Source organism: Poecilia mexicana, unplaced genomic scaffold, assembly GCF_051168715.1.
Source record: "Poecilia mexicana isolate PSO_F unplaced genomic scaffold, ASM5116871v1 scaffold_10, whole genome shotgun sequence".
Lineage (NCBI taxonomy): Eukaryota > Metazoa > Chordata > Actinopteri > Cyprinodontiformes > Poeciliidae > Poecilia > Poecilia mexicana.
In genome coordinates, this window is record NW_028263379.1 from 22032754 (window position 1) to 22055897 (window position 23144).

At 39.8% G+C, this 23144-nt stretch overlaps 1 protein-coding gene across 1 annotated transcript; it reads left to right on the plus strand.

Moving 5' to 3' along the window:
* The first annotated feature begins 4440 nt into the window (after window positions 1-4440).
* Window positions 4441-22096, plus strand: LOC106928376 (alpha-1A adrenergic receptor). Its single transcript, XM_015004608.2, has 2 exons — window positions 4441-5952; window positions 20989-22096. The coding sequence occupies exons 1-2, from the start codon at window positions 4989-4991 to the stop codon at window positions 21552-21554; spliced, it is 1530 nt and encodes a 509-aa protein (XP_014860094.2). The 5' UTR covers window positions 4441-4988; the 3' UTR covers window positions 21555-22096.
* The last annotated feature ends 1048 nt before the right edge of the window (window positions 22097-23144 follow it).

A 23144-nucleotide genomic window follows, 5' to 3' on the forward strand; every position in this document is an offset into this window, starting at 1 on the left:
CAATGGGCAAAAAAAAAACGCATTTCATCCTTGTCCTAAAATCTTGTCACAGTTATAGAAAAGGATAATTCCCAGTGATTTATGTATGAAGAAGTATGATCATATCTAAGTGGATCTAAGAGATAGAGTGGATGTCTGATTCCCCTCCAAGAAGTTCAAATTAGGGATAAGAGATTACATGAACTGCAGTCGGGATTCCTGAGATCAAAAAGTGCCTCTCTCATTTAGGCTGGCTCTGTTAATGAGCTCTGTCAGGGTTTTGAATTAATCCTTTGCTGACCTTTAAACAACGATTAGAGTAATTGATTGGCAGAAACGGTGCAGGACTCGCACTGCAGAGTTCTGAACATGAACATCAAGAGAGTTAATCCCATCTTCCATAAAACGACTGATATTCAGAAATAATCCAGTCATCACGGGAAGCTTTACAGTCTGACAACAAGCAGCTATCTGTCTTTACCAGAACTTTGAACTTATTTAAGGTGACATCATAAAAATCTTATCTCTTCTTCTTAAAAGCAACACTTTGTACTTTTTTTTTTGTCTTTATCACGGCACAGACCTTGTTGAGTCTTTTAAATATTCAGAATGTGGAAGATGTCATTTAAAAGCAGTGAAGAGCCATTAATTAGTTTGGTTTTATGCAAATTCAACTTTTATCTGGCACATTATCTTTCTGCAAAGTGCAAGTTATAGAGCAGTACATATTTTTTTTCTCCCTGCAAAATGTATTTTTAAACAGTTCTACACACTAAATTGAAAAGTTGTTAGCAAAAGAGACCAAACTTTGAATAAATATATGATAATCTTTAATATCTTTAGGAAGTTTCTGCTTATGCATGCAGCAAGGACACAAAATCATACATCCATAATCACAGCTCAAGTAATCAAATACTAACTTCCAGCAATGAAACACAGATAAACGTTGAGGTGTACTACTGATCAATGAATTCCCTTTAGTGTAATAAGTTTCATTACATATGTTCACCTTTAAAAGCATTTTTAAATGACTGTTTTTGTAGTGTATGCTCTGAAGATTATTTTGTTAATTTAACGAATCAAATTGTTTTCACAGACAATCTGTTCCGATGTTCTGCAACCCAGGGTGAGTAACACAAACTGGGTAACTGGGAAAATGAATCTAACTGAGGAAGGACTGAACTAAAGTAAAATAGAAACAAGGCTGACCGAATCAAAATAAGAAACCAAGGAACAGAATGATAATGAAACTAGAATGAAATAATCGAAACACCAAAGCAACTCTAAACAACCCAGAATCCTGACATCATAATCCGCCATACATCCAGCCAAACGCCTTTCTAAAGTATGTAGTGAACCAAATACAAAAATAAGAAAAACATCACTGCAATTAAGAAAAGAGGAATGTTGGTAGGGAGTTGTTAGCGGTGCAAAGTCATGAATCAATGTGTGCCCACTGATTAAGACAATGTCACACAAAGCTCAAGTGCACTACAACAACAGGAACACCACCCAGCTCTCAGACGCAATCAAAAGGAAATTAATTTTATTCTTTCAAATTATTTTTTAATTTGTATTATATTATTGAATATTGTCAGGAAGCACACTAATTACTTTTTGGGTATGTGCAAGATCCATATCTACTCTGTAGAAGAGGAAATTTGGCTAGAACAACAACACAAAACTTTATATCTTCTTTAAAAGAAATAGCCATGAGCGATTTATTAAATTATCTTAAACAATGCCGACAGAACGTCACGGAATAATGTCTGTGTTTACAAGAAGAAACACACAAGTTATAAAACCTAGTGTCCTCTGACACAGAGCAACGAGGAAGCACTTGGTTCAGGACGGGATGCGTCTTCTTCCACTATTCAAATATGGGGCAAATTTTAGTGCAAAAGTCAATCAGCAAACAAAGGGTTCTCAGTGCTCATTGTTTTTTACCATCAATTGTCCTACAAAAAATAAAAAAATAGGACACCCGACAACTGTTTGTATGTTTTTCTAATATTTTTGGATACACAGGAGATATTTAATATTATCAATACTGAAAAATCCAAGTAATATCATAAACTAACACAAACAAAAGAAAAGACCTTTAAAAATGTTCTGTGAAGTATATTAATTTCTGGCTATAAATAAGGTAGGACACCCAGAAGTTTTTTTTTTTTTTAAATGGTAAGATGGTTAAAACCCCACAAAGATATTTTGTTTAAACTTAACAAGTTTAGTTTAGTGTTCCAGAATATTGTAATGGTTTTTGAGGCTGGTAAGGGGAAAAAAAGGGAGGAAACTTCAAAGCAGCAGCCAAAAAGTCCAGGTCTTGCCATGGGAGCAAGTTCTCTTTAAAAACAGATTACAATATACTAAAAGAAGTGTCCTAAGAACCTAAAATGTCCTCACAGGACATACAGGAGGGCGGACATGTTTGACATAGATCCAAATACTGCATTCCAGAAAAAGAACCTCATATCAACTCTGAAGCATGGGGGTGGAAGAGTCATTGTTTGGGGATGGATCCACCAACATGACAATGACCCAAAACACACCAGTAAATCCACCAAGAACAGGCCAAGGAGTAAGAAACAGAAAAATCCTGGACTAGCCCAGATCTTGATGTCATTGTAGATAAGGAAGAAGCATCTTACTAGAGATATTTCAGATAAATGGTGTAAGACTAGGATTTAGTGATTATGGAGTAGGGTATTATAACTTTTCTCTTAACACACATTTTTATTGATATCTTTGCGTTGTCCTTACTTTTCTGTCTGTTTCATTGCATTTTCTGCATGCGCTGCTACACACTGGCCTCACAATCCCCCAGTGATCTGACTGCATGTGTCATGAGTGGTGGGTGTGCTGTACCCAAATGTGGGAGACAGGAAATGGAAAGATTGTATCTTAGTGGAGTTTAATTAGCAGAAGAAAACTAACTTACAAAATAATAAGGGTAACGCAAAGGAACAAAACGAGGAGAGAGAAGCAAATGACTGAAAAGAGGAAGGGGTATAAACACAGAGGACGATTCCACTCCAATTTTACTGTTGGACCTTCTTATCATCATCACACTAAAAGTCCCCAAACCCGCTTTTACAATCCTGTTTTCTCCCTCTTTCTCTCCCTTTCTCTCTCTCACACACTCACACACACACACACACACACACACACACACACACACACACACACACACACACACACACACACACACACACACACACACACACACACACACACACATCCTCCTGGTGACCCTTCATTGCTTACACATCCCACAGCTAATCAATAGCAGAGACGCTGATCATTCCTGCTGACTAATGAGAAGTCAAACTGGAACAAACAGCTGCGTAGGACTACACAAGCAAGCATGCAAAAATCAATTTCACATTTTAAACCGCTCATGTTGCGTTTACTGTCAATAAAACAATCATAAATTCACAAGCTGTTAGTTATAGTGCCTGCATGACATAAGCTACCATTTGGCTTTAACTGGGAATACTGTTAAGAGTCTGTTATTGGAAAAGCACTGCGGAGAATAAAATGTTTTAGTCGACAATGCGTTATTTCACCCCAAATGATGCAGTCGGAGGCTACGAATTCCTTTTTGCAACAATGTCAGAGGGTTGTTTGTTGCACCTTCTCACTCTGGAGGACAATGCTAGGATTCATTTGGGATAAAACTGGGTTCAGGAAGCAGTTTCACACATAAGCTGACCACCATGAAGTCCAGAGCTGAACCTGAATGAGGATTTTTGAAATGTACTCTCTTTCTATTCATCAAAAGTATTGCAACTCTGAACAGAAATACTGTAACACAGAATCCTTTAAGCCGCTGCAGGTTTGTGCTGTAACCACAAGTTGGAGTTAGAATAAGTTAAAATTACAGTAATAATGAGAGTGTTTATCTAAAATTCAGTACCAATGACTGAAGGAGATTTTAAAACTTTAGAGAATTGTTTCCAATGTAGTAAATACATATTTACAGGTTAGCCAGTTTGGCTAAGCTTTTGTTATTTTGGAACAAAAGGGTCAAAATGTTAGTCTCTAGATGAAAAAAGTAGTAGAGAAGTTTGCCGAAAAGTTTGCAGTCAATTGCTTTTAATCTAATGAAATGTGAAACCAGCGTGAATACTTCTGCAAGGAGCTATGCTTCATTATTAATATCTCTATTATTATTATTATTATTATTATTATTATTATTATTATTATTGTTTTCTCTTTTTTTCCCATTTACTGTTACTGTGTCTTATTAATTTTCCGAGACAGTTTTTCCTTTTTGGAGGAAGGTAAATAAACAAAATAGTTGAAAGCACAGCTCTATTCCTAATAGGTTACTTCAGCTCGCCTTTGTCTGTTGTAAATTTGCTGTGTTAAAGAATCCAACCCAGGCCCTCTAAATCAAGGCAACCATTGACCATGGGGAGGGCAAGGGGGAGGAAATGCGCCTTTTGCGCAACACTTTATTTGTTCAATTAGGCAACCTCTTCTGGTGGGAAAAGGGGTGTTCCCGTACATGTCACTACCAGCATAAAGGCAGCCAAGTTGTTCAGGTCTAGCTATAAAATCGCGACGCTATTGCGACAAATAATAATTTTGTCCTGAAAACGCAAAAAAAAATAATTCGCACCGCAACATACAAACTTTTTTTAACTGGATTGCATGGTTACAATTATGAAGAGTCACTGTCTTTGTGCTGTGCGTCATGCGCACTCTGTCGGCTCGCTTTGGGTATGTTTGGTCAGTTTGTGGCAGCGCTGTGTGTGGGAGAGGAGGAGAGGAGGTTGGAGATGACTGCCACAGCCCTCACTTCTCCGCTGAAACCTCATGAATGTGGAGGGAGAGGGACGGCCTGCGAACAGATCGGCTGCGCAATGGACTGATGTGGACTTATGCTTCGGCGCTTTTTGAAAGAACCATGCGGACGTAGGGAAGTTTGAGCACTTGCGCGCAGCACGGACTCTTTAGTTATAGTGATAGAAAGCCTGCTATGGAGCACGTCGCGACTCAAAATGAGTTTGAGCACTGACGATGTAAGAAACTTGTGTAAAAATGGTTCCTCGGACCTCGAGTGGGACTCTATGCAGGTCAACTCCACCAACAGCTCCAGGACGAACCACACCGGGTTCGGCGAGCTGGACCTCACCCGCGCCGCCCTGCTCGGCTTGGTGCTGGGGGCTTTCATCGTGTTTGCCATCGCGGGCAACATCCTCGTCATTCTGTCGGTGGTGTGCAACAGGCACCTGCGGACCCCCACCAACTACTTCATCCTTAACCTGGCCATGGCCGACCTGCTGCTGGGCACCACGGTGCTGCCGGTTTCTGCCACCCTGGAGATCCTGGACTACTGGGTGTTCGGCCGGATCTTCTGTGACATCTGGGCTGCGCTGGACGTGCTGTGCTGTACGGCGTCCATCATGAGCCTGTGCGTAATATCCATCGACCGATACATCGGAGTGAGCCACCCGCTGCAGTACCCGGGTATTGTGACGGAGAAGCGGGCTCTGCTGGCCATGCTCGGGGTCTGGGTGCTCTCGGTGGTCATCTCCATCGGACCTCTGTTCGGCTGGAAGCAGCCGCCGGCGCCGGACGACACGGTGTGCCTCATCACAGAGGAGCCGTTTTACGCGCTCTTCTCCTCTCTCGGCTCCTTCTACATCCCGCTCGCCGTCATCCTGGCCATGTACTGCCGCGTTTACATCGTGGCCAAGAGGACCACGAAGAACCTGGAGGCGGGCGTGATGCGGGAAAGGATGAACACCAGCGAGCTGACCCTCAGGATCCACAAGGGCTCTCAGGTGCACGAGGACCCCGGCGCACCGGGCACCGGAAAAGGCCGTGCGCACCAGGCCAGGAGCTCCCTCACTGTGAAGCTCCTGAAATTTTCCCGGGAGAAGAAGGCAGCTAAAACTTTGGGAGTTGTGGTCGGAATGTTCGTCCTATGTTGGCTGCCTTTCTTTCTGGCCCTGCCTATAGGTAGGTTCAGCAGGTCACGTCTAACAAAGCGCTCTATTATACTCTGTTATGATGACAGGTATGTTATAGTCATTTGCAAAAGTACACCCACAATCCCGAACACCCTATAATTTAAAAAGTTTATATATATATATATATATATATATATATATATATATATATATATATATATATATATATATATATATATATATATATATATATATATATATATATATGAAAACATGGCCAGCCTGAGGTTTCTGAAAACAGCTTAGTGCTGTGGGGGCCCCGACGAAACTCTACACAGATCAGAGAAACAAATATACAAATGTCCAAATTAAGCACATGCAAGTGTATCCTAAGAAACCAGAATATCATCAAAAGTGCATTTTAGTAACTGGATTCAATTAGTAAAACTCAGAGGTTACATATACATTCATACATTATATAATTATCAGTTCAAACCACTAGTGGAAGCTGTTCACAAAATGAGGTGTCCAAATATATTATTGGAAAATTAAGAGAAAGAAAAAAGTCTTTACATGCAGGAAACTCCGCACTGAGGCAGTGATTCATGCTAAAAGAGTCCAAACAAGTATTAAATACATGAGCTGTACTTAAACCAATATCTCTGTATTCATTTTTTTTAAATGTACTTCAGCAATATTCTAATTTATTACAAATGTTTTCCCATAAACCCACTGCTTTCAGATCACCAGGACTGAAAAAATCTGATCCCCCCCTCCATGTTCCAAGCATCAGGACTTAGATTTCTCACTATTTGCAGTCCATATATAAACCAGCAGCATGTACTTACATGCATTTTTTTCTCTCAGCACCATAAAATCAAGTTGGGGGTCATTTGATGCTGTAGTGCATAAACATGGATAATATTATAACAATAACAATGACTAATCAGTTTAAGCAGGAGAAACAGCCTTATTAGTGCATCTCTGTCTATAGATACATTGTAGGAGAAGCTGCAGACAGAGAGGACAGCATCTATGTTGAGACTTAATATTTCTACAAACTGTGGGACACGATCTACAAACTCAAAGACTTTATGAGATTCTTCTCGTTTAATTTAGGGACCGTAATAAGTAATGAAACACTTAGGAATTTGAGGAGGAATTCCTACTGAACTTATCCAAACAGTTCCTGTTATCTTTTGCTGTATTTCCTTAGTTAATCCGGTTGTGGCCTCCGATCTGCTCAGTTTTCGTCGATCTCGCCGAGAATCCATGATGTGACAGACACTAGCGGGTCTGTTTCAGAAACTGCAGATGGAATTAAGCAATGTAAGAAAGGAAAAATGTGGTGAGCAGGTCAGAAAACCACCAAGTCTTTCTACATATTTATGAATTGGTAGAAAAGGTCCCACTTTTCCTCTATTTTTTGCATATAGGATGTGGCACGAGTTTGTAAATGCAGGAAAGTTAAAAGAAAGCCACTTGAAGTCCCATTTAAAGCTTGCCACAAGTCATGTAGGGGACACAGCAAACATGTTGAAGAAGGTTCCCTAAAACCTTTTGGCCTAGGCTTGCAAATAACTGTATGTGGAGGAAAAACAGCTTCACCCAGAACACACCACCGCCACGGCGAAACATGGTGGTGGCAGCATTATACTGTTGGATTTCTTTTATTCAGCAGGGGCGGGGAAGCCATCAGAGTTCACTGGGGGATGGATAGAGGAAAATCCAGGGACAAAACCTCATGGGAGCTTATTTGGGGAGCTGAATAAAAGTGCACAGTTTTACTAAATGCCACTGTGCAACATTAGGCTGAGTTTGGTTATAAATAATTATCAATAAGTGCCAAGGAAAATTGTTAATTGCAATCACAATGAGTAAGCCAGACATGATCAGGAATTCATATCCAAAATCTCACAGTTTCTGCCAGTTATTGCTTTCTGACCTGCCTGGTGAGGTTTGGTATTATATAATAATACGTGGAGTATTAGCAAGTTAGCTTTCAAACCTAACAAAGAACAACACGTTCACGGTGATCCAATAGCGTTACTGACTCTAGTGGCAAACCATAGATATCACCTCGCAATTTGGCATATGGATGGCAGGTGTGGTAAGAAAATTAGCTACTGCAAAACTTAGCAACCCCTATTAGTCCCACATGTGCCTTTGTGTGCTGGCAGCCAAACATAAAAAAGTAAACCACAATAAACTAAAACAAAAATAGTTTTTATCCTAAGTGTTCTTCTTGGAGCATCTTTGAATCAAATTCTTACTGCAGAAAATCCGATGGACACTTTTGGGCAGCTAATCTTATTTTGAGATACCGTCTCTGGTTACACAGATAGCAGGCCGTACTCTGGATCAAAGGTATCTTCGAAGATCCAGTTTTTTTTTTTAACTCGGCCAGCAAGACGTCCATGCGTGTCCGCCGCAATCAGCTTTTGGGAGGAAAGGCAAAAGAGAGCGGAAACCGCTGCACGCTAAGTTTTGCAATCTCCATAAGATCATTGGGATTCCTGCTGTGATTGCGCCTTCCTGGAAGTTGTCACAAAAATAGCTTGATACTCTACGTTCTGGGATTCATTATTTTTATATTCCGGTTTGTTCTCTGTGTGCAGTTTAGTAATCGTTCTCCATGTGGCTCTGTTGGATCCCCGACACCATGTTTCGTTTTCCTTCCACTTTATAATTTGGCACTGACTTGTGTTGATCTACCACGTGAAATTCCAAAGAAACATATAAAAAAATTAGTCGTAATGTCACAAAATGTGTTGCGCGCTTGTTTCTTTTTCAAGGCTCTGCATTACTGCTTCTGTGAAGATTTGCCTCTGTGTGTGTTTGTCTACCGTGGTCAGACGAGAGCGAGTGCATGCCTCAGGCTTTAAGCCTCATATCCTCAAAGATGCAGAGATTGTAGCTCGAAGGTATTCTTGGTGAGATGCTGCAGATTTAGGAGCCTTGAAAGTGTAGATTTCCAGGGAGAGGGGTCAGCCGGAAGGCCCCATTTATGTAACACCATGGGACAAACTGCCAAGGAGCCCCTCTCCTCACCCAATGCTGCGGTCTTCTCCATGTGTAGCATACTGATACACTGAGACAAAGCACTGTGCCTCTTTACTTAATGCACATTTAAAGCAGACAAGTTCAAAACTTTCCTGACAGGAAACTCTTTGCAATTCATCTTCATCTCTGCCATAGCTGGATCTTTTAGTAGGTGCACACTTTCTTTACATTTCTTTTTTTTTTTTTTTTTTAGTCACTATTTTTCTCTTTGACTGTGCACCTCAGGTCTCTTGGTGAGACTTTGGTCTGAATTAAAATTCTCCAAGTCCGATAGGATCGCAGGCAGACACTCTTCTCCTGTTGCTCCCTGAGCGTTTGTTAGCTTCCACCCACAGTGTGGGATTTCCGTTTTCACACATGTTATTAACCCAGCTTTCTTCAACTGCATGCTGTCACAGATAGGCGACGTGAGCTGACGGGGGGCTCCAGCTCGCAGAGTGTGTGTGTGCATGCGTGCATGTGTGTGTGTGTGTGTGTGTGTGTGTGTGTGTGTGTGTGTGTGTGTGTGTGTGTGTGTGTGTGTGTGTGCGTGTGTGTGTGTGTGAGGGGGGCAGGGTGATTGCCATGCATAAAATGCTTTGGTTGAATGTGTGTTTGTGTGCAGGTTGGTTCACGTATTTCTCTCGGGATTTTGTCTGAGGCTGGACATGGTTCCCTCTTGTCCATCTCTGTAGATTTTTAGACTGCACAGATGAAAGTAAAAGCTGCGTGCTTCCAGACAGAGCTACAGTGACCTTAGGTCTGAAAGGTCACAACCCCTGAGTGCCGCTTGACAAACTATGTGATCCCCCTCCCCCTCTCTTCCTCCCCCGTCATTACTGATCTACCCTTTCTGGCTCAGATTTTGTAAATACCATGGTTATTGTACATAAATGGCAAGCAGACAACTAGGGTTGACTCATTTGTTATGAGTTTTAAAACTTCTGTGCTGCCTTTTACGCTTTCAACTTGAATCAAATTATGTCAGGATGGTAAGAAAATAGATCAAAGTTTTCTTATAATGTTAGTGGTATTCCAAGCCTTCAACTACTGATCAAAAGCAACCCCCCCCCCGCCCCCCCCCCGAAAAAACCCAATCAGTCTCAGAACAAACGCGGATTTAACGTTGGGTTACGTCACATTCCTGTGTCTTAGTATGCAAAAGAAAATACTGTATATCAAAAAACCTAATTATATTACAGCCATGGAGAGGAATTATATGGGAGTAAAACTAAATTTACTTGTTTGAAACTGCAGTCACTTAACATTTTCTTTGCCATACAGTCCACCAGGTTTTACTCCGCTGTTTGGCTTGGCATGTCAGATTATCCTCAAGAGCCTTTAACATGTTCATGTGCTCCTTGATATTAGATCACCAGCATTAAGAAATTATTTCAAAACATGAAATAAACATTACAAATTGAACAAGAAAATGCCTCAAAATAAACAACCTGTCAGTACCATTTGCTTTTAATGAAGAGGAGCTTCAGAGACAGTGGTTCAAGGTAAATAAAAGCTTTGGAAGCAAATGCTCTGTAGGTCAGAAGCAGTTTTATACACAAAATGTGTCTATCAACAAGCAAAGGAAACTTTTCCAAACTGCTCTGATCTACTTTTATACATATGTTCTCTAAAGTATGGACAAGAAGTTTTAGTCTTTTAGATTAACCTTATAAACTCTTGAGGATGCAGCTTTAAAAGCTTTAAAAGAAAATAGTTTTACGTTTCTTAGCAATAAATGTTGTGTCTGCTTTGGTGCAGTTACCATTTCTACGAATGTTTATATCCTAGCAAAACTTTCCGACATTTTATATTACGCCCAAAAAAAAAAGTATCAAATTTAAATATTATTTTTTAGCAAATACAAATCATGCAGATGTTGGGTATATTTGTATTCAGGTACCCTGAGTCAATAATCTTGAGAACCCCCTCAGTCTATAAATATTTATGCCAGCTTTGCACATATAGAGACAGAAGTTGTTGTTTTTTTTGTTGTTGTTTTTTTTCCCCCCAATTCTTCGGTGCAAAAACAAATCAAACTCTCTGGAGAGATTCTGTGAACAATAAGTTTCAAGTATTTGGACCATTTTTTTTGTTGTTGTTGTTGGATTCAGGTCTGGACTTTAAGTTATTCTAAGCCATTAAAAGGTTTTGATCTAACATTTCCATTGTGTCTCTGGCTTTATGTTTGGGGTCGTTGACCAGTTGAAGCAGAAACCAGTCTCAGGTCTTTTGCCGTCTCTAACAGGCTTTTTTAACGTATCTCCCTCTATTTAGTTCAATCCATCTTCATCTACTTGTAGAAGAAAATGCTTCTGACATCATGATGTTGCCGCCACTGTTTTTTGAGGCGTAATGATGACTTCATCCTCTTTTTGATGAAGGATAGATTTGTGAAGTGCATGACTTACACTTGCCCTGTCATCAGATTCACCAACCTGACATTTGGCTCTCTGCCACAGATCCCTTGGCTGTTTCTCTGATTAATGCTCTCCTTTTATGTGATCTGTCGGTTTAGATGAACTGCCCTGTTTTTTTTAGGTTTGTGGTGTCATAAAATCTCTTTCCATTTTTTGATGCTGCATTGAACTGTGCTCAGTGAGATGCTCAAAGCTTTGGATAATGTTTTATAATCTAACTCTGTTTTGAACCTCTCTCCCCTGACCTTTCCACGGGGTTCTTTGGTGTTCATGAAGCCTTTTCTTCACTAATGTTTTCTGACGTCCATCAGAGAGAGGCCTTTGTAGTTTAAGTTGATTTATACACAGATAATGTTGCACACAATGGACTCCAATTTTGTGTTTTCTGAAGGCAATTGATCCCAAAATTTAGAGTGAAAATTGTAAAAGGTGTTGTCCAAACACAAAATGCATTTTGGATTTTTAAAAACTTAACCCCAGCACTTATTCTCCACCTCCTGCTGGCCAAGAGATTTTATGCTCTTTCATGCGAGATTTTTATTTTCCAACCAGCATCTAAGCAGTTTTTCATCTTTTTTTTTTTTTTAAAGCACAAGTTCAGTCTGCCAATTTTTTACCAGCGACTTCCTCCTAACTTTCCTCTATTCATTTTTTTTTATTTTTTGTATGTGGCCATATCACTTCTGACATTCAGCCAACAAGTGTTTCTCAAAGGAACAAAAAATAGTTTTTTTATCGAGCTATCAGAAGCTGAGTTAGGTGGCCTTGTAAGCATAAAAACACAGATTTCCATCTGAGCTTCCATTGTTTAATTATGCTGTTATTTATAAATACAGCTCTATTCAGTTCTAGTTTAAATAAAAATGAAACCAAGATTTTTTTTAACCACAGATAAAAAATAAAATATATTGTAGATAAATTCTATTTACTTGTCTTACTTTGTTTTAAACCCCTATTTTTTCCACAGATCATCTCAGGACTAGCCTCATGTGAAACAGTTGGGGATGTTTTCTGAAAAACATACATTCATGTCATCATGGTAAATATTTATAGCTCTTTTTTTACGTTTGTTTCAGTAAGGATTATATACGATGATGAGCATTCTTTGTAAGTAAATTACCAGATAAAAAAAAATGCTTCACAAATTCTACAAATTTCTTAAATTGCATAAATTACTTTAATGCTTTAAATAAAAAAATATCATGTTATATTAAAATACAAGAGTTACACAATTTAAGGAGGCAGACTAGTCAGGATAGAGGGGAAGACGAATGCAGCGATGTACATAGACAACCTGGATGAAAACTTGCTCCAGAGCATCTTGACCTCATGCATCAGACAGCAGGATGGATTTCCTCCAGATGGGACTGATGGGAAGATGGATGGAGCTGAACACAAGGACATGCTCGAAAAAATCCTGCTAGTGGCTGAAGCAGACTGGAAACTTCCTATCCAACAGGATAAGAACCTAATACATCCAACCAGATCTACAATGGGATGATTTCGATGAAGTCGATCCCAGACCTAATGCTCTCCATCCAAACTGTCTGAGCTCCAGCTATTTCGCCAAGAAGATTTTTTGTAGAAGTTCCTACAAGATCGAAACATCTTAAGGTGTTTGCAGCAAAATGTGGTTGCAACAACGACTGGCTCAGTTGAGCCGACAACAGACGCGCACCACCGTGTTCCGCTTTTGTTCGCGAAACATTTGGACAGCAGTCGTGCACCACTTTGTGTTGGTCCGTTACCTACGACAGTCAACAAAACGCATGGAAGGGTGCAGCTGTGTCAGTAGACTAAAAGTGGGAAGCATGAAAGAAAAATTCATCTCCTTCATGCATGTTCACATTTTTGAGCTTTGATTTCTCCAAGAACGTTTCGTCATCATGATAGCTGAATAACCATTCAGTCAAGAAGTAGCTGCTTAGAGTGATGGACGAGTGCATTCATGTTCTCTCCTCTTTCTTGCAACCCACCTTCAGTGAATCAGTCCAAATGACAAGAGCAGCAAGACTCATGACATCTGTGGTTTCAATAACTTCATAAACAGAAGATTTTTGTCGAGAGAACAGCTCAGTTTATAAACATGGAACAATTTACTATGACTTGGAACTCTAAAGCTTCATGATGTCCATTTCATCCTCATTAATGCACCCCGTTAAACTCTACCCTCACTGATTTAACAGCAGTCGTTAAGAGTTTTATAGATTATACTTAATTTGCAGAATAGACACCCATCAGTGGAGACATTTGTCATGCATCTCAATGTTGGTTTTTTTCCCCCTCTCTCTCATCCTCGCAGCTCAGACAAAGAGGAATGATCTGTGGGCTGCATGTGTTACATCCTAACACATATTTTCATGCGGCTCGTTAACACCCAGAGCGAGCACAAATATCCCGCGAAGGCTCCGTAAACTGTGCCGTCCAAACGCGAGATGTGGCAGAAACCAGCACTCGCGTATCTTCCTTTATGAGAAACGTGAAATTTATGTGTTTTTCATTGAGCTGATGATCAGCTGTGCACCAGGGGTACCGATGGGATTTTTTTTTTTTTAGAAGAGGGAAAATAATGAGAGGTCAGCGTGTCAAAGCGATGTAAGACAAAGGTGGCAGAGAAGAGCAGTAGGGTCTGTGGGGCAGGAGGAAGGTGAAGGCAAGGGGTCTCTGGGTTGTCAGTGTGACTTCCTAAAATTATCCCAACACTGCGGTTTGACTGAAAGCTCTGTGCTTTCAATCTGAGCCACATTAATCATGTTTATAGGTGTTATGAAACAGGATTTGTGAGTTTCAGAGGGAGAAGTGTGTGAGTTTGTGTGTATGTGTTTTTTAGCATTTCTCACCTTGTAAGGCCCATTTTTCCACGTGTACTACGTGTTAGGACCCACAGCTCCGTATGGGCCCAAAGCCAGGGGCCCAATAAGAAGATGTTCTATTTTTAGACTAGAGCTTAGGTTTAAGGTTAAGGTGTGACTTGAGTTTAGGTTGCATTTAGGGTATAGAAATTAATGAAAATGAAAGGAAGTTATTGCAGAGCTTTTGCGAGGATAGAAAGACATACTCTGTTTGTGTGTGTGTGTGCGTGTGTGTGCGTGTGTGTGCGTGTGTGCGTGTGTGCGTGTGTGTGTGTGTGTGTGTGTGTGTGTGTGCTTCACATGGCAGAGAATAGGCATCGCTCCTTCCAATTAGTGAGAATAACAGGATGCAGAGTTTTGTTAAGATGTTCCTGTGTTTCGGAGTGAGATGTGTGTGCGCCTGTCCTCAGGAAGGAGGTGCGAGCGGTCCTCTTAACAGAAAAGCCCGAGACCACCACCCACATCAAACCCCCCGCCGTTATCTGCTGTATATTTATACCATTGTCTCGCAGCACAAGCCCATCGCATCCTCCTATACTATAGGCTCTGAACATAAACACTCCTGAAAGGACAAAAATGGAGCGAGTTCACATGGAACCTAAACAAACAAATATGTTCCCAATGTGGCTACAGGCCACTCTGCCGTTATCCTGTGTTTACTACCCTTTATCCCCCCCATGCTTGTGTAATGGAGATCCATGAACGTGACAGCCTTGGCCCACCTCTTTATTCTTTATAGAGACCAAGATTTTTATTAGCTCCTCCCGGGAGGAAGGTAGCACGACCATGTTTGACTCAGGCCATCTGAGAGGCTTTTAAATGAAGTGAGGATTGAGAGTGCCTCATCTAATGCGTTGGTTCCCTGGTTTTGAGTACAAATACTTCTGCTCTATAATGCAAGCTGTAACTGAAAAATATTTTAATTATTTGTTGTCTTAAGCAGCAGGATAACACATATTCTTATCTAGAGGCCCAGAAAACTGCAGGAAGTACAGAAGTATGGGTTCTGGTATTAAGCTTTTTCCGGATCTGGATAAGCAAAGAAAAACACATGTGACATTAATACCAATTTTATGTCCATCCATTCATCCTTTGGATTTTCTTTTAGCTATAGAAGCCTGGATATGTTGTAAAATGTTTCAATAATGTTTCCAGTAATATTTCCAGTTTTCTTTCAGTCTGATCTGTCAAAACTGACAGTCCTTATTAAGATTATGAAGCAGGCACATTTTTATAAAAGTGTTTTAAGTAAACTTTATGCTTTCAAGTACGTACATTTAAGGCTTCAAACATGAACTATTACTTGGAAAATAGGGTGGGATTCATTTTAGTCAATTTGTAGTTTGTAATTGAACAGCAAATGAGGGAATTAAGAGGCTGTCTCCACTTTTGAATCAAAACATAAGCTCTTAACGACCATCGGACTTTTGTTTTGTTAAGCTCAAGACAATCTGCATCAAAGTACATGCTGTTAGTTGATGCTTTGGACGTTTAATGGATTTACTTGGCAGAAGAATAAAAGTTAAAACATTTTACGTTAATAAGAAACGGACCTTCTTCAATTATCACTTCGGGTACAACTTTTCTTTTAAAAATTCATTAGTCTCTCATAAGAAATGCCAGATGGATGTTTTACTCTGTCTGTAATAAATTAAGATCTTAACTTTGGCTTAGCTGTTCCCGTATTGTCGTGGTGTTTTCTCGAAGGTAGCGGTAAATTGCTCTTAGGAGTACGTGTGTTTGATGGCTGTCCGCTGTGAACGGCATTAAATGGAGGATTTTATCGCTGCACTTCTCCTAGTTCTGACTGGTCTTTTGCTGATTATTTTTGGAAAGAAAACAAAAACCCTCAACACGATGCCATCTCCTTGTTTAGCTGTAGAAAGAATGCCGATGTGACGGTGCTCTGTTGCATAGCTTAGGACACAAAAGTTAAGCTCATTCATCAATTTCACAATGTTAAATGAGAACGTTTCTCATAGTATCGACGTCGTACCAAAATGCAATCGAGGCCTATTTAGTGAACTCCAGTTGTAGCTGCACACATTCCCTTCCTGAGCGTTGCCACATCTCTACAAACACTGATTGTTTCTGAATGTTGGTTTTTATGACCATAATGTCGTGAGTTACCCTCCTGATAGTCAAACTATTTGCTTCCCTGATTGCACTTTTGGCTTGAAGGCCAGATTTAGGAAGACAGATGCAGCTGCGTTCCAGAAATCTTTCATCCCTCCCCAAAAAATCTGCACCTTCATGCAATCCTGTCTGGCAGAACAAATCCCTCTTGATCTCCTTGCCTTGTTGATGCAGTGCTGGTGTTTAGTTTGAAATGCATCACAAACCGTGACAACTGATGTAAACAAGCGTCTGCCTTCTAAATAACGTCTAACGAATTTGATCAGGCACAGATATGCAATGCACCAAACGTCTATTTTTGTGTGTGTGTGTGTGTGTGTGTGTGTGTGTGTGTGTGTCCTAGTAGAAATAGTTATGACTGATTGATTGGTCTGAATTGTGAGAAAATTTATTTTGCACTTTGTTTTGAATAAACTAAGAAGAGGGATTTTACAATAAATCTCAGTCTTTCAATCAACTTTAAGTCAAAATGCTCTACCTCTTATTCAGACATGAGATAGAAATAAAAAAATAACTCATGCAAAATAGTCCTGAATAAATCTAGCGCAGCTTCACTATGTTCCACAAACGTGTCAAACTGAAATATTTAACACAATTTATCTGTTTTTATTTAAACAAACAAAAAACAATCCTTTTTACCACTGCTAAAATAAGCTGAAACCGTAGTTATTATATCCACCAACTGTTTCTACTTAAGGAGAACCATTTCATTCAAATTAGGGATGCGTGATATATCGCAACTAAAACTGCTGTCATTTTTTTATCATGTCAGTATATAAAAAAATGACAGCAAAACTTGCAAAAATAATGACAGCAAAATAAAACTGGGCCAATATTAAACAATATTTATTTCGGTCTTCTTGTTCTGTCTGGAGAGTGAGAGAAGAGATTGGTGTTTGTTTAGTCATGCTACAGATCAGGACAGGATTTTGGGGAACTGAAGCAGAAAAGCAGTGGTGAAGTCAGCAGTGTGGTCATTTTTTTTTTCCCCCAAGATGTTGAAAGGATAGTAAAATATGTATAACATATCGCAAATAGCAGCAATAATATTATTAGATATTGACATCAGATTAAATTTTAATGTCAGACATGAGATAGAATATTTTAATATCAGTGCATCCCCAATTTAAAACTAAATAAATAAATGCTGTTAATAATTAATACTCAGTTGTTTCCATTAAAAATATATATGTATTGTTTTTTAATGGGGAGCTTATTTTGTCAGTCACAGTTAATTTTTTTTATCCATTTACTTTACTTTTTCATTCATAATGGTGTTTGGGTTGCGAGAGCTGTCTGAACAGTTGCTAATTATTGCAACAAAGTGCCAAGTTGGCAACAGAGCTTCTTCCGTCCTGACCACAGCCCGGCCCACCCCTCCACTCATCCCCACGCTTGGCCGTGGCTCTCAGCGTCTCTTGGCTCCGTCCACTTAGTTGGAGACTTTCAAAACTCATCAGGGGCGCGGTTTTGCTTTCGCAGGAGCACGATTTAACATCCAACTCTATTCTGGCCGGTGTCGTGCCGAAGTAGTTATCCTAGTAAATAGCTTTGTTATGTCTTTTATTTTAATACATTAACTTTAGCAAAATAAAATAGAATAAACTTTTTTTTTTTAATGTTTTATTTTCAGCTTTAGTGACTTATTTGACAGCGGTCAGACTGGACAGCGGGTTGTGAGTCAGAGGGAAGACGGGCCAACAGGCCGGGACTCAAACCTGTGACAGCCGTGTCGAGGACCAAGGCCTCAGAATATGGGTGACAAGTTTTAGTCCTGCTCCACTGCCACGCCCTCTGCAGAATATTTTACAGTTTTTTGTTTGTGCTTTCATAAACTAACACTGGGACTTTTTCAATCTGATTTAAGCTCCTTTGGGCTGGTAGGAGGTTCCACGTTTAAGTGTTGAAAAACCATTTGCTCTGTAGTTGTTTGGGTCATTTGGCTCCACTGCACACCTCATTAGAACCACTACAGGCGAATTTGGGTTAATTTCCTGCCTTGTTGAGTAAACGAGAAGCTAAATGGTTGTAGCCAACACACCAGTCTGGAAAAATTGATCTCTGAAATCAGACATCAAATGCTCTTAAGAAGCAATGAAAAGAGTTTCCTTCAACACTCGATCCTTTAGGGCTTGCGATGAAAGCACTCATCACCGTCAGAATCCATCAGGATCTGCTGCCTAAACCGAGATGGATAAACACATGCTCTCTCTGCAGAGGCATACCCTGTATCCCAGTCATCCTCGTCACTCACACAGTCATGCAGTCACATTTAAGTGGGTTTCCAGAAATGGGAAGAAAAAAAAAAAATCATGTGAAAATACCAGCTGCTTAGAAAAGACGCTGGCAGCTCAGGAGGCCAAGACAACTCTATCTGGTTCGTCTAAGCCTCAGAAACACTCAAGGTAGAGATTTTATTTTGTTTATGGGATTGTCATCCAAGCATGTGTGTGCGGACCCCTCGCCTTCATCATTCAACACGTGTCAGTGAAATATAAAACATGCAGAACTGCAAGGAATCATTCAAGCCATCTTTCCGGCGCTCCTATAAAAGTCAAACCGAGGCGCCTCCACCCGTCTGTCATACATTACCAGAACTAATTTCACACTTGAAATCCTGAAATTACGATGCATCTTCAGCCTCTCCGGGAGCAAGATATTAATGTAAGAACGTGGGTCGCTTTAATTTAAGAACTCTTCACATCTGCCTGCATGCGAACACATAATGTCTCTCTTTGTTTCACACTAATCCTGCTCTTGCTGTGCGTATTAATGGACTTTGTTTCATCTACTTCCTCTTATCTCCTCCGCACTTTTGCCTGTTTTTCTCGCCTATTAAATCTCAGCCGCATCTGGGCGACGAGTATCATCAAGTGTAGATTGATGCAAGTGCAGAAGTCATTAATTTTGAAACATTATAACCCTGCTTCGATACGTTGCGCTCAGGACCGTCTTCCTGAGCGTTACACGCCACATTAACCTGTGTTGGTTTGTGTGTGGAAGGCAGAAGTGTGTTGCTGCCCTTTAAGCTTCGTAACCTCTCCCTAAAGCCTACCATTTCATTTAATGATTGCATCTCAAGGAAATAAAACTCTCCCACAGAATTAAAGAGGAATCCAAGACTGCATCAATCTTTCATTTAGATAAGCACATAACCCGTTTATAAAAGGTATTTCTAAACACAGAATCGGTCTTTTGATGGTTAATGTTTGGTAGTGGTGATGTTTTGATTCACTCTGAGCAAAATGTTTCAATCAATGCTGCCACCTGTTGGATAAATATGACATTCAATCCTCAACATGAAACCAAGAGTTAGTTACACTCAGTCCAGTTATGTTTTTATCCTATTTAATAAGTTATGTCTTCTCATATTAACAGTTTGTGTTATTCTTCAGTCAAATTTATTTATTCACACTCTTTAACAATTCTTACTTTTCACTCTCTGATACATAAATTGCTTTGTGTCATCACAGACTCGCGTTAAGATTGTAGTAATAAAACGAATCACAGAAAACTGACTATAAAATATGTGAAACACGTATTATTATACGTAGATTAGTTACATGGATTGATTTGTTTTAGTTTATTTTGAGAAAAATGGTTTACAGTTGATAAAAACACAAAATTGAGTTGTTGTTTTTTTGTTGTTTTTTAGAAAAAAATAATTATACATGAAACCAAAAAAAAGAATTTAATGCAGAAAAATTGCCATACAAAAATGTACGGAAATCTGCTGTATAGTTTATTCACTAATAATTGATAAAGGCTGCTTTTTCTATCACTTGCTGCATCAATGCGCCACGGCATGGTGCAGATCAGCATGGTGCTCTGTTGGTGTATAATAAAAATCAAGCTTATTTGAACATTTTAAAATAAATCGTCTACCTCATTTTGATTTGTCTGCTAAAGCGACACAAGTGCAAAGAAAACTGAGCTCAGCCTGTCTCAACTAAAAGAATCTAGGAGGTGACCGGTTTAGTTGAGCTGGGAAAATATGATCAAAAGAAAGAGGAAATGAGAATGTCTGGTGGATGTCTGGCATCATAAAATAAAAAGGAGAACAACAACATATTTCTATAATTGCATTTTGTCATTTGAAATAATCTAGGCTCAGCATGTTCAGTCAAAGAGGGCTAGAATAAAAGTTCTTCCCTCATTTAAGTGTCAGTTTTAGCACAAAAAATGCATAAAATGAATCTCTGGACTCTTCCTTTGTAAGCATTTCAACAAAAAATGTGTGATGTTTTTGGTTTACTTCGTTTTCTAAAAGCGACAATATTCTTAGGGATTGTTTTATTAAAAAAAATAAATATGATCATGCTGTAAAACTAAAGCCTTGTTGGAGTGGTTTATGTGAACTGGAGGAGTGCAGTTTGACCATAGTTCACCGAATTGTCAACATGAGCACAAAACCGTGTTGTATCTCTGATTTTATCACCAAGTGTACAGAAGCTTGGGACTGGCCTGACTCATTTAAGACCAATAAAAACAGCATGTTTATGTTGAATAACCAAAACACTGAGTCATTATTTATTTTGAGGTTCTTTTTGAAGAAAAGATTGGCCTGTAGAGAATAAAACAAAACAGTCTGCCGTTTTCCACTTATCCATCTCCTTTTTTATCTGTTGTCCTCAGGGTCCTTTAATGTGCATCTGCGGCCACCTGAGACCCTCTTCAAAGTCATCTTCTGGCTGGGCTACTTCAACAGCTGCCTGAATCCCATTATCTACCCCTGCTACAGCCGCGAGTTCAAGCTGGCCTTCATCCGGATCCTGAGGTGCCACTGCCATCAGCAGAAACGCCCCGGCTGGAGAACCTACAACTACCGCTCCTCCACCTTCCGCTCCTCCGGAAACTCACGGAAGAGCTCGACGGATCACACCTCCGGCTGGCTGAACGGGAGTCAGCGCACCCTGCCGTCCTCTGCCAGCCCCAGCCCCAGCTTCCTGAGCAAGGACCTCCCTCCGTGCCCGGAGGGGGAAACGTTGTACATTTGGGGAGCCACCACCTCAGCGCCCTCCACGCCCAACCTGCTGCCCGGCAGCCCCGCGGACTGCGAGCAGGGAGGCGTGAGAGGGGACGGCAGAGAGGGGAAACGGGCAGAGGGGACCGCCGGGGGGGTGTTTTCTTTCTCCTTTGGGAACATTAAAGACAAGCGAGGGCTCAGCAGGGACATCATCATGCCTGATGAAAAGGTGTGACTGCAGGCAGCTTCTGATTTACAGGTTTGCCGAGTACAGGCTTTGCTGTACATGGTTTGTGTTGCTTCATCCGTTAGTGGCATGTCTTCAGTGATTAGTGTGGGGAGCTGATCTGCTCATTTACTTTTCATTTCTGTGTTTGTAATTGGTGAAAGGTTTCTCTCAGTGAGCAGTGACCACTAAGAGGTTCAAATATACCCGTTTTTTTTCTGCCCTGTTTGGATCAAAAAGAGAACTGCATGTTGTTTTAGATGTTATTTGGAGAAACCCAAGCTAAATCATTTCAAACATTTTTAGCTTCGACTCATCATGTTTCCTGTAAAAAAAAAAAGAGACTGAACCTGATTTGTAAAATCAAAGCAACCTCTTGTAAAACAAAGAGCGACCAGGCATTTGACGACCTTTCTCTTGCAGTTGTCTGATATTGTGGTATTTTGTGAAAATAAAATATTGTATGTATTTTTCTGCTGTGCGCACAATCTTCAAATATATTGTGTGTGTTTGTAGAAATGTGATGGAAAAAATAAAACATAAAATTCCAATTTGATGTGTAACAACTTATTAATTTCTCTGTTGGAGAAAATGCTACAATGTTTGCTCTAATATGGATGTTAACCTGAACCTCAAGGATTGGGGGGAGGGGGGATTGGCTTGGACGAAATTTATAAAGCATTGGACCTGTGAGGTGACTAATGCAATTTTTTTACTTTTATCATGTTTGGAGAACTTGTTTTGTCATTCAAAGACAGAAGATGATGTAGCAGACGCTCTTACTTAAAGGTAATATCGACCTACACAATTTTTGGCGGCCTGTTAAATTTTTTTAAATTATGAGCATAAACTTATGTCATCACAAATGCCTTCTAAATGTACAAAAATTGAACCTAAAAACTTTGCACTTTTGTTTTAATTAAGGAAGATACGAGTCAGATGATTATTCTCTGGGAAACTCATTAAAAGAAGGCGGACAGATCAAACACGATAACGCAGGAGGAGTTGTTTCTCCACATAATGATTCTTTGTTTCACACCAAATCCACATCTAATGACTCTTGCTTTAAAAAAAAATCAATCTTCTGAACAAAGAAGAAACTTTGTTCAGAAGAATATTTAAATCACAAAGTGAACTAAACGTGTGTGCTCACAAACAGAATAAATGTATTTAACTCACTCAATAAAAGCGTGTCATTGTGTTCGGCCTAATAAAAAAGCTTAAATGTTCAAATCGTAAATTAATGTGCGTGAGAGTGACCTGTGGTACGGCTACGGATGAGGCCAGCTGCATCCTTAAGGTAGAGTATGGTCCAAAGCAACATGTCTGGTTGGTACAAACAATCTGACAAAACCTGCCTTGGCACATGGCTCCATTTCAAAAACAAACAAATGTCTGTTACAAAGAAACCAAAATAGCCAACTGTCCTCAGAAAAATAAATATGTACAACATTCACACAACCAAACCATTATTACATACCAACTATTGCCATTTTCAACTTGTCAAGGAGAAAAAAAAAAAAACATGCTGGCAAACTGTATGCAGTAAGTGGTGTTGGTTTGTGGACAACAAAGACACCGTTAATATTAATATAGACT